At 42.0% G+C, this 19,981-nt stretch overlaps 1 protein-coding gene across 1 annotated transcript in view; it reads right to left on the bottom strand.

Annotated features, from left to right (window-relative positions):
* Positions 1–15,572, bottom strand: part of hmcn1 (hemicentin 1) — a 493,052-nt gene extending 477,480 nt beyond the window's left edge. Inside the window, exon 1 of the mRNA XM_078218304.1 lies at positions 15,293–15,572. Within this exon, the coding sequence (XP_078074430.1) occupies positions 15,293–15,572 (280 nt within the window). The remainder of the gene's footprint in view (positions 1–15,292) is intronic.
* Between the last annotated feature and the right edge of the window lie 4,409 nt (positions 15,573–19,981).

The raw sequence follows: 19,981 nt of genomic DNA, 5'->3' as shown, positions 1-19,981 counted from the left end.
GTTTGATAGTTATTCCTGCCGTAAGAAAAATCTGACAATTGAGCAGGTCAGATTCAACCAAAGAAGCCAGAGGCCAGGTGAATCCATTGATAATTTATCAGTAACCTATGCAGACAAGCCAGTAGTTGTGGCTACAGAAGCTTAAAACTGATCATATAGGAGTCGACATGCCTGAGGTACTATCAGGCTTCTTACAAACTAATGATGATTTAACTTTAGAAAAGGTGGTATAATGTGCAAGGCAGGTGGAGCAGTGGAAGCAGAATTGGGGTGTACTTCAGGGAGACTCAAAAGCTCCTGACAAGGTCAATCCATTATGCAGCTCACCAAAACCACTGAAGATGAGGAAAGAACAATTTAATTCGTTTTTAAATGCTCATGTGGTGCTAAAACATTACATCGGGGAAGCCAAAGGCTTTATGTTGCAAAACGGGACATTTTAAACAGTTCTGTTGGCCCAAACCTTCATTTAAAGAAAGAAAGCTGGAACAAACTTCCAAGATTTCAAGATACATGAAATCAGGAATAAACCAATTGAAGCTGAAGATTATTTTAGGAGAATAAAAGATCCCAAGAGGAAGTCTTGCTCTGTAAAACTGGAAGTCAAAGGATACAGAACTGAATTTAAACCGGAACACAGGGATTACGGCACTGGTCTCCAACCAGTCGATCGCGATTGACAGGTCGATCCCAGAGTCTTGAACAGTTGATTGTAACTTTCTTTTTAAAAAAGAAAGAGTGTGGGAAAAGCCAAGATTCTGTACACTGGTTGTGGCCGTGGGTCACGAACACAAGCTGCTGGATAGTTTAAAAAAAAGCTCACAGTCGACACACAGACCAATCAGAAACCAACCAAATATCCACCCGAGGCACAAATGTCCAACATCCTCAAAGGCAGAGTGGGAATAATCTGCCACATGGATGATGTGCTCATCCACGGTGCTACCATGAGGCCTGTGAGGTTTTAAAAGCACTTTAACAAGTAAGCCTCGCTCTGAACAAGAAGTATTAGTTCAGCAAAACCACCATCAGATTCTTAGGCCATAATAAACAGCGAAAATGGATAAAAGTAGACCCCAAAAGACCAAGGTGATGAAAGAATTTCCACAGTCCAAGTGTGTTGTTGACCTATAAAGATTTTAGGTATAGTCAACTGGGTGAGGAAATTCATTCCTACTTTAGCTGTAATCCACAAGGCCATATAAGACCTGCTAATAAAGAGTTCATTTGGTATTGGGGGGGGGGGGGGCTCAAGCAGAAGAATGCATTTGAGGGGAGATCAAGGAGCAGCTTATCTCTTCGGATGTGCTTGCACACTATGATATCAAACTATCAATAGGCAGCAGATGCATCGCCACAGGGCTTGGAGCCATACTGCCATAAATTCATGAAGGTTGCAAGAATAAACTAATTTCTTACGCCTCTGGATCATTGACAGACAGAGATAAACATTGTGACAATTGAAGAAGCATAACACCGACGTGGGCCTGCAAAAAGTTTTACCTAATTGACTCACCGTTCAGGATTGAAACAGACCATAACTCTCCTGAATTTCAAGGAAATCACACAAAGATGCCATTGGGAATTCGGAGTTTCTGGCTCAGATTCATGCGCTGCAACTCTATAAGAGTACATGCCTGGAAAAAGTCAAACAACTGCAAACATTCTATCAAGAGCTACAGTTGACCAGGGTACAAGGCAAGCATGTTCTTCCATAAAATCAAATGCCCTCCCAGCATCAGCAATCAAGCTCAGAGAGATAAGAGCAGCGCAGCTGAAGGATACAGGACATATCCAAGTCAGCATAGAACATAGAACAGTACAGCACAGAACAGGCCCTTCGGCCCACGATGTTGTGCCGAGCTTTATCTGAAACCAAGATCAAGCTATCCCATTCCCTATCATCCTGGTGTGCTCCATGTACCTATCCAATAACCGCTTAAATGTTCCTAAAGTGTCTGACTCCACTATCACTGCACACAGTCCATTCCACACCCCAACCACTCTGCGTAAAGAACCTACCTCTGATATCCTTCCTGTATCTCCCACCACGAACCCTATAGTTATGCTACAATGGCTCGCCTGAATTTACACCAAGCAATCAGTGTTAAGGCAATATCGTGAGCAGTGGAAACATCTGACAATCTAGTCTTCAATGACAAACTGGTCATTCCAAGATTGATGCAAGAATACATTCTTGAAAAAAATCCACAGATAGATCAGGTTATCCTTTATTTCAGAAGAATCCTCATTAGCCAGTTCTGGGCTGTCAGTTACAACCAGTAGATTTTCCCTCTGGATAAGTCTGGAATGCCACCATTTGGGTGAAACAAAATGCAGAGCACGGGCAAGTCAGTATAGTAGCTTTGAATCTCAAAGTCATGAAATATAGTTTATTTTGATGCATCATACTTGTGCCATCAACTGTCAAGAACCTACAGAACCATTGCTACCATCAACATTTCTGTCCAGACCTTAGTGACAAAAGCTAGGAATGGATCTTTGATTTCAAATGGAAAATTTACCTCATTGTTTATGACTATTATTGTTGCTGGTTGTAGATCAGCTGACTCCACTCCACAACTGCAGAAGCCATGGCAAAAGCCTTCAAATGCATTTTCTCCACGTATGATATTCCAGATGAAGTCTCAGGCAACAATCCACTATTCATAAATGAACACTTCAGACAATTTGCTAAAGAATATGTGTTTTACCACATGACCAGCTCACCACACCATCCCCAGGCTAATGCAGAAGCAGAGAGAGGCGCAAGAACCATCAAGATGCTTGTGAAAAACAATGATCTAGGTTTAGCCCTACTTGATTGCAACGCCATATTGTTATAGCTCAGCACTTGGAAAAATTCAAGGAAATCACACAGCATCAACATGGTTTTGTGAAAGGGAAATCAAGTTCAACCAATTTATTGGAGTGCTGAGTCATATATGCTGTGCATAAAAAGGAACTGAGGGATGTACTCTATTTTGATTTATATAAGGCATTTGATAAGGTTCCACATCAAAGGTTGTGGAAAATAAAAACTCATGGTGTAGGGGATAACAGATTGGCATAGATTGAAGATTAGCTAGCTAAAGGAGACAGAATTGGCATAAATGGGTCTTTTTCTAATTGGCAGAATGTGACAAGTGGTGTGCCACAGGCATCAGTGCTGGAGCCTAAACCTTTTTTAACTTATATAAAAGACTTGGATGAAGGGACTAAAAGTGTGATTGCCAAATTTTCTGACAACAAAGAGTTAGGCAAGAAAGCAAATTGTGAAGACGACACAAGGAGGCCACAGAAGGACATAGATTAAGTGAATGGGCAAAAATCTGGCAAATGCAGTATAATGTGGGCAAATGTGAAATTGTCCATTTTGACAGGAAGCATTTAAAAAATTATCTAAATGGTGAGAATTTGCTTAGCTCTGTGGTGTAGAGGGGATCTCTGTGTCCTAGTGTATGAATCACAAAAATCTGGTATACAGGTACAGGAATTCTAAGTTGAGGGATCTTGACAGAGTGGATGGGGAGAGGATCATAGAATCCTTACAGTACAGAAGGAGGGCATTCGGCCCATCAAGTCTGTACCAACCACAATCCCACCCAGGCCCTATTCCCATAACCCGACACATTTACCCTGCTAATTCCCCTGACACTAGGGGCAATTTAGCATGGCCAATCAACCTAACCCGCAGATCTTTGCACTGTGGGAGGAAACCGGAGCACCCAAAAGAAACCCACGTGGGGAGAAAGTGATGTTAGTGGGGGTAAGGGGAGGATGATGGGACAAAGCTGTTTTTCTTCTCAAGAGGGAAGGTCAAGTCTGTCTTAAGTGTAGCTGAGGTGGCGTGATGAGTATGTAAGAGATTAATAAATAGATTTCTGTTCAATGGGAGGAGATTCTTCTGCGAGAGATATGGCTGGTGTGTGGATTGCAATTCAATATGGTGATAAGAAGAGTAGTTGGTGGCAACATTTTAACTCAGTGGGGGAATGGGGCTGGTGTCTTGGCACATCAGTCCACTTTACTGATTGGTGAAACGGTGGCGAAGCTGTGCTTGTTCTGCTTAGACAAGAGCTGATGGAGTGAAGATTTGGTAGAAATGTTCAAAATGGTGAGGTGTCTCGACAGAGAGCATCTGTTGATTGGTGTATGCAAGCAACATCTGAGTACTGGAGCCGTACAAGGTCAGGTGGCTGCCAACATGTTTGTGGATCACAGTGTACAATAGCACTTGCAGGGTGTCACAGCACTCCAGTGGGTGTGGTTTCATAGAGCATGAACCCAATGTCCTCACCCTCAGGAAACTAGCATTCATCTTCCCACTCACCAGCGTCCCTGCTGTTGACCATCATCCAATCCAGACTGCTGCTACTGCCCATGGCAAGATGGTGCAGTCTGCAGTCAGGTCGAGACCCAGAACTGTTAAAGGTCTTCCTCCAAGGCCATTGTGCAGTCTCCTCCACTGAAAGTTCCAGCAGACATGTAGAAGCAACTGGGGTGACACTGCATGGAAACCCTAGAATCATAGAAACCCTACAGTACAGAAAGAGGCCATTCGCCCCATCGAGTCTGCACTGACCACAATCCCACCCAGGCCCTACCCCCATCTCCCTATATATTTACCTACTAATCCCTCTAACCTACACATCTCAGGACACTGAGGGCAATGTTTAGCATGACAATCAACCTAACCTAACTAGGACCAGGCAAAGGCAGGAAGACAGCTGTTATGGAAATGGGCAAGAGTAATTATTCACTTTTGTATGTAATATGGCATGATTTTGTTGATAAATTTGGTTAAGAATGCTTATTTTATTTTAATGTTGTTTCCAAGTGGACAGCATGGTGGTCACTGTCAAAGAGAAGATGTGGAGAACTATTAGTAAGTGGGGAATTGAGGTTGAGGTTATTGGTAACACAGACTGATGCGTTCTTCAGACAACTCAGCCAGACAGGTTGCCTCCTCCTTTCCTCCTCACCAGCTGCTCGCTGAATAGCTGTCCCACCACGATAGTGAGATTGTTTGCCTTGTAGCAGACCACAATAAATTTTGACATCCTTCTCCTCCAGAGGAGCTAGATGCAGGAGAAACACTTTCAGTGTGGCAATGGTCTGTTTAATCATATTTTTGTGACAGCATGGTTTTCATGCATACATGCTGCACACATGTGCATGGGACTAGTATTGCAATCTTCATCAGCCATGTGATCAGACATTGGCCCTCGTCACCCAAGAGCTATCTTTTGGTTGATGTGATGGCTCAAATGGAGTTGGCACAATGGACTGCATCAGAATAAAGACATCATTGATCTGTGTAATCCTGCATGTGTTACTGCACATGTTCACACGCCAGTTGAAAATCAGAGTCAAACAGCAAAGAAGGGGCCCTTTGGCCCATCAGGTCTGCAATGACAAAACTGGACTGAATCTACACTAATCTCACTTTCCAGCAATTGGCCCATAGTCTTGAATGTTATGACATTTCAAGTGTTCATTCACCTGCTTAAAGGTTGTCAGGTTTCCCTTCTCTACTACCCACCTAGGCAGTGCATTCCAACTCACGCTACCCTTTGGAAATGTTTTCCTCAAATCCCCTTTAAACCTCCTGCTCCTGACTTAAAATAGTGTCCCCTCATTATGGACCTTACAAATAAGGGGAACAGCTGTTTCCTATCCATATCCCTCAAACTTATACACTTCAATCAGATCCCCACTCGGCCTTCTCTGCTCAAAACAACCTGAGCCTGTCCAGCCTCTCTTTATAGCTCAAATGCTTCATCCCAGGCACCCTCTCCAGTGCAAGCACACTCTTCCTATAGTGAGGTGACCAGAACTGCACACAATACTCCAGCTGTGACCTAACCAAAGTTTTGTACTGCTCCCACATAACCTCCCCGCTCTTAGAATCTATGCCATGATTGATAAAGGCAATTGTTCCATAAGTCTTCTTAACTACCCTATTAATTTGTCCTGCTGCCTTTAGGGATCTGTGGACAAGCACCCAAGATCCCTCTGAACAGCGACAGACTGAATCCCTTTCGATTTCAACATTGGATTGTGTTGACGTGCAATGTAGTCAAGGTGCAATCCGTGGCACTCCCCACCATGAGGTAGCCTGCAATCCAAGTAAAGCCATGTGTGCTCACTCCATCTGCTGTCTGACAAAAGAGAAGGTAATTATCTTTCATGGAGTAGAGAACCTCCGTGATTGAGATATTGCAAATTCAACTCCAGCTTGAGAGGAACCAAACACCCAAATTCATCACCAAAGTCAACTTTTTAGACACTAGCATTATGCCCTTGCCCTGCTCAGAGACTGTGGCATGTGGCTGACTTCAGTGACGACCTCCTTACAGAAGTGCAGACATCTCTCACATTGCTCCTTGCTGCGGTTCAGGTAGGGGAATTTCTCCCCAAACATTCTGGGAGAGTATGGCCTCCTGCTGAGAGCCCTCCTTCCACACAACAACCTCCCCATCCACCCACCCTCTCTCTCCCCCCTCCATGACCTTGTCTGCTCTGCATGGTTTTCGTTCATTCTGTAAGTCATACTGGATTCCAGGGAGATTGCTTACCAGTTCACCCAAGGCTGAGAGCAACTGGTGTGCCTTGAAGTCAGAGAAAACTACTCCAGCACCTGCCACAGCATTCTTAGTGAATTTTCCAATTTGAGTGGTACGATGGCCATAGTGGTTAGCACTGCTGCCTTACAGCTCCAGGAACCCAGGTTCGATTCTGGCCTTGGGTCACTGTCTGTGTGGCGTTTGCACATTCTCCTCGTGTCTGCGTGGGTTTCCTCCGGGTGCTCCGGTTTCCTCTCACAGTAAGATGTGTGGGTTAGGTTGATAGGCCATGCTAAATTAACTCTAGTGTCAGGAGGATTAGCGGGGTAAATATGAAGGGTTGTGGAAATAGGGCTTGTTGGGAGTGTGGTTGGTGCAGACTCAATGGGCTGAATGGCCTCCTTCTGCACTGTAGGGATTCTATGATTCTAACATGCACCAATAAACCCTCACTAATATGGCATCCAGCATGGTTCACCCCAAAAGAGTGCACGGATACCGTGGACAGCATTTTGGAAATCTAAAGATGCTCAATTGCAAAATACGAGTGCAGCCAATGTCAATTTTTCATCCATCACATCTTTATTTGCACCTATTACTTCAATGCCACAGGGAATTCATGTTTCCCCTTAATACAAGTAAATTAGTCAATTTACCATTAGTTGACAGTAAATGCTTTTCCAGTGTATTAAATACTCACTTTGCACTAAGTATGTATAATCACGATCATCCCGTTGTAACTTAAAGACAAATTGTATATCACTTGGCGATTTAATGAGAAGAACCGTGTTTCCTTCGGTTACTAAATTAATCATTGCCATACATAGAAACAGATTACAGTTTTCACATACATACATCTTTACTTATTGTAAACAACTTATTGTAGACATGGTTGCTAGCTCACCACATTGACATACTCAGGAAATGATTCAGCAACTCTTGGGCTCTCTTGAGATACTTGAGCTGAACTCAGCTAAAGCACATAAGAATGCAGAAATCTATGCATGAATATTTGAATGTTTTCCTTCTCACACACTGCTAATTTAAAATGGTAATATTCCAGAGAGTGTGAGAGTTTAAACCAACAAAGTACCCATCTGCTTCTGTCACTGCAAATGAATGGGCTATCTGTCTAGGCCTGGAAAGCCTTAGTTATTTTAATCACACAAGACATGATGTACAAAACATTTTATAGACCTTTAAGAAGCTGTACCATTTTGCCAGACATTCCTAAGCTGCTATATGTAGCTTTTCCAATCCAACAGTCCTATGATCTTGGAATATTAACATCAGACATTTTAACTTTGTACAATTAGAGTCAGCCTCAATTAGATGTACACTATATGTTGTTTAAGGAATCACCAGGCAAGTACCCCTCATTAGAAGTCTGTTTTGACTCCGTCACACAACATTGTTTCTTTGTTTAAGAAGGGTAGCAAGAATAATCCAGGTAATTACAGGTCGGTGAGCCTTACATCAGTGGTAGGGAAATTATTGGAGAGAATTCTTTGAGACAGGATTTACTCTGGAAATAAGTGGACATATTAGCGAGAGGCAACATGGTTTTGTGAAGGGGAGGTCATGTCTCACTAACTTGATCGAGTTTTTCGAGAAAGTGACGAAGATGATTGATGAGGGTAGGGCAGTAGATGTTGCCTACATGGGCTTCAGTAAGGCCTTTGACAAGGTCCCTCATGACAGACTGGTGCAGAAGGTGAAGTTGCATGGGATCAGAGGTGAGCTGGCAAGGTGGATACAGAACTGGCTCGGTAATAGAAAACAGAGGGTAGCAGTGGAAGGGTGCGTTTCTGAATGGAGGGCTGTAACAAGTGGTGTTCCTCAGGGATCAGTGCTGGGACCATTGCTGTTTGTTATATATAAATATATATATATATAAATATATATATATATATATATGATTTGGAGGAAAATGTAACTGGATTGATTAGTAAGTTTGCAGACGACACAAAGGTTGGTGGATTTGCGGATAGCGATGAGGACCATCAGAGGATACAGATCGGTTGGAGGCTTGGACGGAGATATGGCAGATGGAGTTTAATCCAGACAAATGTGAGGTAATGCATTTTGGAAGATCTAATACACTTAGGAAATATACAGTAAATGGCAGAACCCTTAAGAATATTGATAGGCAGAGGGATCTGGGTGTACAGGTACACAGGTCACTGAAAGTGGGAACGCAGGTGGAGAAGGTAGTCAAGAAGGCAAACGGCATGCTTGCCTTCATCGGCCAGGGCACTGAGTTTAAAAATTGGCAAGTCATGTTGCAGCTTTATGGAACCTTAGTTAGGCCGCACTTGGAATATAGTGTTCAATTCTGGTCGCCACACTATCAGAAAGATGTGGAGGCTTTGGAGAGGGTACAGAAAAGATTTACCAGGATGTTGCCTGTTATGGAGGGCATTAGCCATGAGGAGAGGTTGGAGAACCTTGGTTTGTTCTCACTGGAATGACGGAGGTTGATGGGCAACCTGGCAGAAGTCTACAAGATTATGAGGGGCATGGGCAGAGTGTATAGTCAGAAGCTTTTTCCCAGGGTGGAAGAGTCAATTACGAGGTGGCATAGATTTAAGGTGCAAGGCGCAAGATTTAAAGGAGATGTTCAAGGCAAGTTTTTTTTTTACACAGAGGGTGGTGGGTGCCTGGAACTCGCTGGCAGGGGAGGTAGTGGAAGCAGATACTATAGTGAGATTTAAGGGGCATCTGGACAAATACATGAATAAGATGGGAATAGAGGGATATGGTCCCCGGAAGGGTAGGGGGTTTTAGTTCAGTTGGGCAGCATGGTCAGTGCAGGCTTGGAGGGCCAAAGGGCCTGTTGCTGTGCTGTAATTTTCTTTGTTCTTTGTACGTGAAATACATTCCATATTAAAGTATTCAACAGCAGGACTATGAGGTGCTCTTTTCCATACTACTATCTTTAATTCTGCACAATTTGTGTCCGGACAAAGTGCAAAGAGTAAGAATAATGGAAGCAAAAATTCAGATGCTAATATGCATTGAAGACATTTTTTCTCTCAGTCTCCCACTCCATGAATCCACAGGTACCAACCTGCAGCATTGGTAAAAATGGACCAATAACTTTGAAAAAGTAGGTGACTCAAAAACATCAACGAATATACGATACACAGTTACATAAGAAAGTGCAGCTTGCCAGAAGTTGTCAAGCTGTATTTAACAACTTGTATCGCAGAAAACTGTGGGAAAAAATGCAAAGATTTCCTCCAGTTTTTGAAGGAGAGATTGAGGACAGAATTCTCCCAAAAAATTCTAAGTGTTGAATTCGCAGGAAAACTGGAGTAATTCACGCTGTTTTTTTCAGTGGGAGTTCACACTAGAATTTCCCACATTGTGCAATGCAGAGGCCACCAGCGTGAATATAATTAGATTTCAGGGCGGGGCCTATTCCTGCCCGGGAGGTTGAAACCAGCAGGCCTCTGCCAAGACGCAGTGGCCCTGAACTGACAGCCTCCCGTTTGCTGGCCAGCTCAATCACCGGCCAGCCCGAGACCCCCACAGTACTGCCCCCCCAACCCCCATACGGCCCAGTTGCGGTCTCCCCCACCATTCCCACCACTCCCAATCATTTAAATGCTAGCCCCGCGTCCCTGCCTATTTCCAGCACAGACCGTGCCAGAAATCCAGCGCTAGAAGATGCTAGCAGGCACGAACATTCACAGGAACCCCACGAATCAGCCCCCCGCCCCTGTGTGATTCTCCTGGCCCGCTGCACTGAATTGCCCCCTGAATGATTTTTTATTCTATTCGTGGGATGTAAGCATCACAAGCAAGGCCAGCAATTATTTCCCATCCCGAAATGTCATGGAGAAGATGGAGATACATCCAGTGTTTTACTTTCCCCTGTGACAGTGAGATACAACTAAGTGGCTCGTTAACCATTTCAGAGAACAGTTAGAAGTCAAATACAATGCAGGGACCTGGAATCACATGTAGGCCAGACTGCGCGAGGATGGCAGGTCTTCCCCACCAGAGGAGGAATAAATGAACACTCCTGCTTCACCCAAACTCAGAATAATAGAAAATGTTTTGGGCCCTTTCCTTTTGAGTAACCTCCAACAGTCCCTTGAAAGGTTGCACTCATTTCCCCTCTTCCTCAAATCAAACAAGGTCCTCCTCCTCCTCCTGTCCACACAGTGCTGGCATTTGTCTCCCTCCCCTAGTTCACTATGGCAACTTTTACCCCACCCCCACACCAATGTTCCCAGCTTCTGCCAGATACTTCTGATGGTCTGTGGGAGGGAACTCATATGAATGGAAATTACTAATCTTGTGATATCTCAAAAATTCCACCCAAAGCAAGATTCAATCTCCTAAATCATCTGCATTAAGGGTTGGGAGCTGGATGGGACACTGCTGATTAACAAGAAGGCATTAATTCAAAAATATTGACTACATGTGTGAAATGTGGAAGGTTGGTGTGTATCAGCATCATCCTCAAGCAAATGGGTTGACAAACTGTTGTGATGACCAGCCTGAATGGAAATGTAAGAATTTGAGGAATAGTAGGCACAGTAAATTGCAAAGAGATAAGGGCAGATTAAGTGAGTGGGCAAAACTGTGACAAATGGAGTTCAAGCTGGACAAGTGTGAAGGCATCTTCATGGTTTGGTGGCACAGTGATTAGCACTGTTGCCTCAGTGCCAGGGATCCAGATTTGATTCCAGCCTCGGGTGACTGTGTGTGGAGTTTGCATATTCTCCCCATGTCTGTGTGGGTTTTCTCCGAGTACTCTAGTTTCCTCTCTCAGTCCAAAGATGTGCAAGCTGAGTTGCCCCTTAGTGTCAGGTGATTAGCAAGGGCTACAGGGATAGGGCCTGGATGGGATTGTTATCAGTGCACGCTCGATGGGCCAAATGGCCTCCTTCTGCACTATGATTTGGTTCTAAGGAAGGCAAGTCAGATTTTATTTTTAGTGGCAAAAGACTAGAAGCTGTACACGAACAAAGTGATTTCAGTGTTAATGCACAAATATTAAAAGCGAGTGCACAGGTACAAAAATAATCAAAAAGTTACTGGAATATTTGCCTTTGTCACAAAAAGAGATAGAATTCAAGTGATGTGGAAGTTATGCTTTGTTTGTAGAGCACCCTGGCTAGACCTATCTGGAGTGCATGTTCAATTTTGGACACTGAACTTCAAAGATATCATAATCTGGTAAAGGTGCAGCACAGATTTCAGAACAATGCCAGGTTTTTGAGAGGTTAAAATATATGAGGATAGTTGCGGAAACTTGCCTTATATTCTCTTAAATTTAGAACTTTTGGAGTGAGCTAATCATTGTAGTTAAAGTAGATAAAGGGAAATTATTTCTTCTGGTGGAGGAAGTCCTGAACAAAAAGGACAATATCTCAATGGAATCAGGAAGCACTTTAGCACACAAAAGGGACATGGAAATCTGGAACCTGCTCCCCAAGAGATTGTGGATATTGGGTTAGTTGAAATTTTTATAACTGAAATTTATAATCGTCAGCCAAGAGCATCAAGGGAAGGAGTTGGGAAACAGATTAGCTCATTGAATAGTGGAACAGATACAATAAGCTGAATGGCCTTCTCCTGCTCTTGTGAATTCATGCACTATCAAAAGCTGCAAGCAGTTAAATGCAACTCTCCAATCAGCCTTCCCTAAAAGTCAAATTAAAGTTTGTAAAGTAAATGAACAAATTTCAAAACTATTTTTTCTTCCCAAACTCCTCACCTATGTTGCAATGAAAGTTGACCCAATATTAAAGCAATATATTGGGACATGTAAAATAATTCAATGTTACACAGCAGCTTTGACTAAATTAATTGGGTCTCCACTATAGATACAAATGAGTACATGTACAAATCATTGTCCAATGTTGTCCTGGCTAATTGCTGACATCTGTGTGTGAACAGAATAAAGCATTTTGATGTAGGGAGACATAGCTATTCAGTGTTAATTGTAATTTACACACAATCCAATTCTCAGTAGCTGCACATGGTTTACATATATATATAGTTGAATTGTCATTGAATATTGGCTGCATGTGATTTTGTTCTGTACCAAAATGTATATCCTTCATCCTGTTATATGAAACACTTCCACCTGTTAAACTGTTCATTCATAGTTTGATCCAAACTCTGTACACTGGAACAGTATTTAACTATGTGCCCCCCCCCCCCCCCCCCCCGAGAGAACCCATTTCTGGAGTACTTCTCAATTCCTACAAGTGTACAGCAGCCTTTAATCCTGTTTTTTTTTGAAATCACAGGTTTAGAATGTTACTACTCGTTGCAGACACTGTTATTTGCTAAGATCTGCATTCCAAAATTGATAGTAGAACTCCAGACAGATGTTTCTTCTTGTTAGTTCTTTGCCACTGTGTGCTATATTTCTAAGATGGGTCTATTATTGTTCCATGGACTAAATTAAAGGAACATGGTGAATAATGAGCCTTTCAACATTTCTAATGTGAACCTTGCAGCCTGTGAATCTTCTCTGCGTCTTTTCTAGTACATCCATATTCTTTTTATAACTTGGTAACCAGAACCCATAACCTGTACCACCTAGAAGGACAAGGGTAGCAACTGCATGATAAAACCATTACCTGCACATTTCCCCTCTAAGCCACACACCATTACCATTCCTTCACTGTTGTTGGGTCAAAATCTTGGAACTCCATTCCTAACCGCACTGTGGGTGTAACTACACTTCACGGACTGCAGTGATTCAAGAGGATGACTCATCACCACTTTCTCAAGGGCAATTAGGGATTGACAACAAATGCTGCCTGAGCCAGTGACACCCACCATTCTGTATAGGAGTTATATTAGCTATCTGGGTAGTCCTCTGCCACAGTGTGGTTCAAAAAAGCAGCTCACCACCACTTTAAGGCCAATTCCAGATGGACAAATGCCTCACGAGTGATGTCCGCATTCCAAATGCAAACAAGAGAATTGCAGTGCTTACAATCTGCATTAAGTGATGGAACAGCCTTTTGGCTAAGATCAAGTGTAGTATGGATTGGATGCTGCACTTGGTTGAGGCCATTAAGTTACATTTAAGCTTCATATTCATATGAAGCAATTTTTAAAAGCGGCATCTCGGCCTTTTGGCTAAGATGCTAATGAGATCAAGCCTTGGAGGAGGAACCTCTCCCTTCTCCAATCATCTTGGTTCATGTAGATCAGGCCCAGGACAGGTGTGAAGGCCCTGTCTTGTCAGCTTGGATCGGAAATGTCTCAACTTGTTGAGACTCTGAATTGGACTTGATGTGATTGAATTGGAATAAAAATACAAAAGAAAAGTGATGGAACAGTTTCCTGGAAGGAGTTGCAAGGCTGTAATACTGCTGAGCAAATGGCCTGGGGCATTATGTATAACAATAGGAATGAAATCCAGAATTTGTATCAAAATTCCTTTGCACAAATGATTGTTTCAATGGTACAAATTCTGGATTTCATTCCTACCACCAGCTTCACGAGTTGCAGAGAAAAGATTGGTGATTGGCTCTCGAAACTTTGAATATATAAATGTCATTGTTGTTGATTGGACTTGTCTTGTAACTAAATCTATGATTTCATCTATGATTATTATATTAAAAGTATAACACACTTCTTGGGTCACACTCGCGGAACAGTTTTCCTGTCATGCTTTGTTGATTGGCACATCTACTGCCATGAAACATGCTCTCCAATTCATGGTGATCTGCCAGTATATTGTTATGTGGATATGCATGATCTTCTATTAAATGGGTTGAAATTCTTCTACATGGCAAAAAGAGGGAGGATGTCCCTTTTTCTCCAATTAAAGATCTGCTACCTCTATCATGGGAACAAAGTGGCTTCCAAAGTGCGATTTGAGAATGTGACTTCTCAGCAGGGTATTAATTTTTTTAAAAGACATATTCTCCTGCTTTTTTGTTCAAAGTAGACAATTGTTTCGTCGAGTGTGGCTTTTTAGCCAGGACCCAGATCACCTCGGTATTATTCTCTGCCAAGTATAATTTACGCTGCCATATTTCCGAAGTAAGAAGTCTCACAACACCAGGTTAAAGTCCAACCAGGTTAAAGTCCAACAGGTTTATTTGGTAGCAAAATCTACTAGCTTTCCGAGCGCTGCTCCTTATAAACCTGTTGGACTTTAACCTGGTGTTGTGAGACTTCTTACAGTGTTACCCCAGTCCAACGCTGGCATCTCTACATCATATTTCCGAAGGTACAGGGAATTGCATGGGTCCCATTCCCTCTGCAGTTGGCTGATTCTATTTAGTGCACATCATGTACTGCTGATTTCATCCTGTAGAGATGTTAACTTCTAATTTGTCCCAGTGTCTGTGTTCTGCTGCTAAGCCCCTAACAGTCTGACATTCAGAAAAGCCACCATTAGACCAATAAAGACAGTCTCAAAACAGCAGGATAGTTCAGGTTAGTCCCAGGAAAAACACGAGCAAATACGTGGGACTGATTAGTTCTGTCCTCATCAGAAAGGACGTGTCCTTGTTCACTTCAAATTTTTACAAAGAAAATGACAGATGTTTCATCTCCAGCTGGCGAAACATCGGGGAAACAGTTCCCGATTCACGCAACATTGAAAACAGCTGACAATGCAAAAGAAGTTCATAACAACGTGGACCTGTTTCAAACAAGGGCCGCGTGAAAAACCGAAACATAAAAAGTGTGCCCAAGAACATGACTACAGTGAAATCGGTTCAGGGTCTTACCTGGGTCGTGGAAGGGCACAAGAGCAAAGTTATGCAGAGGCTTCTTGGGTCGACTTAGGGATGTTTCTAAAATCTTTGACGCTCCTTCAATAACTTGAACTAAATCATCATACATGGACCCAGTCACATCAAACACAAAGGCCAGGGTAGAGGCTCCGTCCGGGATGTCCTCCGCCTTCTCCACGCCCGCAGTAGCATCTTGAGCTGTTGACTGTGAAAGCAGGACCAGGCACGCTGTGCAGATTTTAAATAGCCATTCAAAGTTCATTAGCACAGTCATTTTAAATAAGAACAACACAGCTTTAAAAAAAAGACACCTCCTTCAAAAGTCAGAGGACGTCTAAAGCTAAACGAAGCATTTAAAAAAAAAGAGCAAAACAGTTTTGCAATAACTTTGATCTGAGAATCAATTATAAACTTGTATCTCGTCTGGTCCTGGTCTCGAAAGGCAGACAGAGATTAGTCGAAGCTGCGGATGGCCAGATCTCCTCCTCTCTCCCTCGATTTCGTTTCTCTCTGTTATACAGTTACGCTGCTCAATGTCCCCCAACTCTGAAGCAGCAGCCTGGCTGTTGGAGAATTTTGCTCAGACTACAGCTTCACCGCTCCGGTCAGCCTCTTTCCTCTCCTCAAGCAGGCAAGATGATACCCTGGAGAGTGCTGTGTGCCGATTGGAGCACATTGCACTGGAGTCATTAGGATTTTAGGGGCCCCCTTTGGGGTGAGTGTTAAGTTTAAAGGTCAACTCTTAGTACTTTTGACTCTGGGGATCAATGGAAAATGCACCGCGAACTCAGCACTTTTTTAAGTTTATTTTTTCTCTAAAGCGGAGTTTGGTAATTACAAGTATGTTTGTGATTAAAGTTGATGGAGTTGTGCTGGGAACCGACATTTAATTGCATCACTAGTTACAGAACCAACGTAATTACAAGAAAACAGATTAGCATTCGGTAATTGATGAGGCTGCAAAATGGAGCTTCTACTTAACAGAAATAGAGAAAATAGTAACCGGGTTAAAGACACGATCTTTACTCCACCTCCACTCGGCAACCGCTTTCCCTCGACCTGTTGAATTATTCTGAAATTAGCCGGTTATTCAATAATCTCAGTGGCCTCTCTCTCATCGAGTAACATTTTCAAGGACATTTTAAGATCGGTGACACTTTTGCAGGGACCGAATGCTATCGTTTCTGGGCAGGATTCTGAATAAAGTGTACCGTCAGGGTTAAAAACAAACATAAAATTCAAATTCCAGGTTTGAGATGGAAAGCAATGTTCTTTGTTTCCCCTGTATTTTCTCCCATTAAAAGTCCTTTCTGTCGTATTCAGATAAGAAACGAAGTCACATTTGAGTGCATGAGCAATTACCTGCACATAAACTACTTAAATGTGTTCAAATATTTCCTGTTGACTTTCAAGGAAGCCAAAGCACCAATTTACTACAAACTGTATGTAGAATTCGTCCCAAAACCGTAAAATTCCACCCGAGGTCAACAGACCTTCCCATTGTGTGGAGATGCCAGCGTTGGACTGGGGTAGGCACAGTAAGTAGTCTCACAGCACTAGGTTAAAGTCCAACAGGTTTATTTGGTAGCACGAGCTTTCGGAGCGCTGCCTCTTCATCAGGTGAGAACTCACCTGATGAAGAGGCAGCGCTCCGAAAGCTCGTGCTACCAAATAAACCTATTGGACTTTAACCTGGTGTTGTGAGACTACTTACTGGACCTTCCCATTGTCCACCTCTCATCCGCTTTAATTCCCGTGGTGGGGGGGGCCGTAAAATTCTGGCCTAAAGTTTTTTTTTCTGGAATTTGTCCCATTCAAAAACCCCAATGAATTGCTTGTTTAGACTTTGAAACTACATGCAGGTACTATTCAAAATGGTAATTGTTCAATTTTCCATGAAAACCTTGCCAGTGTAAACACAGAATCGCAAGGTGTTCCATGATACATCTGGATCTGCTATTTGCTGCCAATATAGAATTTGGGTTGACTCCTGGGTGAAGAGTACAATTCGCCATTAAGCCAATGGATCAGTGAATATTGCCAGCCTGGGAAACTTCAAATGCTTTTACACTACAGTCTTAAATGTAAATAGTCAATCATCTCACTTTATATTTATATACTTACAAGGATCCTTTTCTTGGATTCCTTGTACTTTTTCTCACCAATGCTGTTTAATATTAACATCCCGATTAAAAAGGCCAGTTGAGAAGAATGGGTTCTAGAAATTGTGTTATTATTGTAAATAAGCTAAGGCTTGGATTTTACAATAGTGTTTATCACTGACTTCAAAGAAAGCTGCCGAAAAAGATCTGGTGATCTCTGTGATGGAGAGTTCCTCTTTGTTGATGGTACCATGTGAAGCCAATCTGCAGCATAAAAGCCAGCTTGATTGAAGTATTCACATAATATAATCAAGCAGAGTTGGCATGGCTTCATGAAGCGGAAATCATGCCTGACAAATTTATTAGAATATTTATTGGCAATGAGCAAGATAGATAAAGGGGATCCAGTAGATGTAATATACTTGGATTTCTAAAAAGTGTTCAATAAGGTACCACACAAACGGCTACTTAATAAGGTTAGCCCCATGATGTTGGAAGTTGTAGATTAGCATGGATGGAAGATTGGCTAACTGAAGACAGGGAGTTGGGAAAAGAGGAGCATTTTCAGGATGATAGCCGGTACCTAGTGGAGTGCCACAGGGATCAGTGCTGGAGCTATAATTATTTACAATATATATTCAAGGCTTGGATGAGGGAAGTGAATGTATTATTGCTAAATTTGTGGATGACACAAAAATAGATGGGAAGGCAAGTAGTGAGGATGACAAAGAATCTACAGGTTAAGTGAGTGGGCAAAAACTTGGCAGATGGAATATAATGTAGGAAAATATGAAGTTATGCTCTTTGGTCGGAAGAATAAAGGAGCTGAATATTATTTAAATTGAGAAAGACAGCAGAAAATTGCAGCACAGAGGGATTTATTTGAAGATCCTTGTCCAAAAATCACAAAAGGCTAGCAAGCTTAGCAGGTAATTGGGAAGGCAAATGGAATATTGGTCTTTATTTCAAAGGGAATGGAGTATAAAATAGTGAAGTCTTGCTAAAACTATAAAAGGCACTAGTTTGACCACACCTGGAATACTGTGAATAGTTTTGGTCCCCTTATCTAAAGAAAGATATATTGGCATTGGAAGCAGTCCAGAGAAGGTTCGTGAGATTGATCTCAGGAATGGAGGGATTTTCTTATGAGAACGGGTTGAGTATGTTGGGCCTGTACTCATTGGAGTTTAGAAGAATGAGAGGTGACCTAATTAATAGATATAGAATTCTCAGGGGACTTGACAGGGTAGATGTTTCCCCTTGTGGAAAAGTCTAGGACCCAAGGGCATAATCTCAGAGTAAGGGGTTGCCCATTTGAGACAGGGAGGAGAAGGTATTTCTTCTCTCAGAAAGTAATGAATCTGTGGAATTCTTTACCATAGAGGGCTTTCGGGATTGGGTTGTTAAGTATGCTCAAGACTGAGATAAACATAGAAAATAGAAACAGGAGTAGGCCATTTGGCCCTTTGAGCCTGCTCCGCCATTCATTTTGATCATAGCTGATCATCAAATTCAATATCCTAATCCCGCCTTCCCCCTTTTCCCTTAATCAGTTTCGTCCGAAGAACTATATCCAATTTTTTCTTGAAATCACACAATGTTTTGGCCTCAGCTACTTTCTGTAGTTTTGAATTCCACAGATTCATCACCCTCTGGGTGAAGAAATTTCTCCTCACCTCAGTTTGGGGATAGTTTGGGTAATCTAAAAGGTTTGGGTAAACCTAAAAAGTTTACCCCTTATCCTCAAACTATGACCCCTAATTCTGGACACTACCCCCCACTATTGGGAACATTCTTTCTGAATCTATCCTGTCTAATCCTGTTATAATGTTATAAATTTCTATGAGATCCCCGCTCACTCTTCTAAACTCCAATGAATATAATCCTAACAAGCTTTTAATCATCAAGGGTTATGGGGATAATTTGGGAAAGTAGAGTTGAGGATTATTATATCAGATCAGTCATGATCTCATTGAATGTCAGAGCAAACCCGATGGGTCGAATGGCCTACTCCTTAGTCCCAAGTCTTATGGCTTTATAGATGGGAAAGCAGGAAGTTGAAAGCACTGAATCACTTTATTTTTAATTCAAAGTTTCAGATATCAAAGTAAATTATTAATGATTGGATTAAGATAGAAGATAAACTAAAGATAAGTAAACTTTTGAAAAGTTCAAAATATTTTAATTTTTAAAATCAGAATAAATTTGATATTCCACAAATATAAAATAAGCCTTTCAGCACCAGTGAGGGTGTTTAGATGTAATTGAGAAGTTAATATGCTATTAAAAATCCAGTTAGACTTTATTCAATGAGATGTAACTTTGTCAAAGGTTTTTACAGCAAGATTCATATCATGAGAGTCAACTAATTGATTTCTATGGGGATCTAAACAACACACCCTCTGGATTAGCATGGAATTGCTGTCAGCAATTTCTGGATTTCTGCATTAATGTGTGTAAGTGCAGATTCCAGATGTTGCTATCGGTTTCAGTGGGGTAATCACAGCAAATGCCGACAGTTTTGTCACCATTATCACCATGGCAAAATTCATGCCTAATTGATTTTATTGAACCTAATCTA

The sequence above is a fragment of the Mustelus asterias genome, chromosome 8 (genome assembly GCF_964213995.1).
Source record: "Mustelus asterias chromosome 8, sMusAst1.hap1.1, whole genome shotgun sequence".
NCBI lineage: Eukaryota > Metazoa > Chordata > Chondrichthyes > Carcharhiniformes > Triakidae > Mustelus > Mustelus asterias.
The sequence above is the reverse complement of the archived record's forward strand: the minus strand, read 5'-3'. Positions and strand labels throughout refer to the sequence as shown.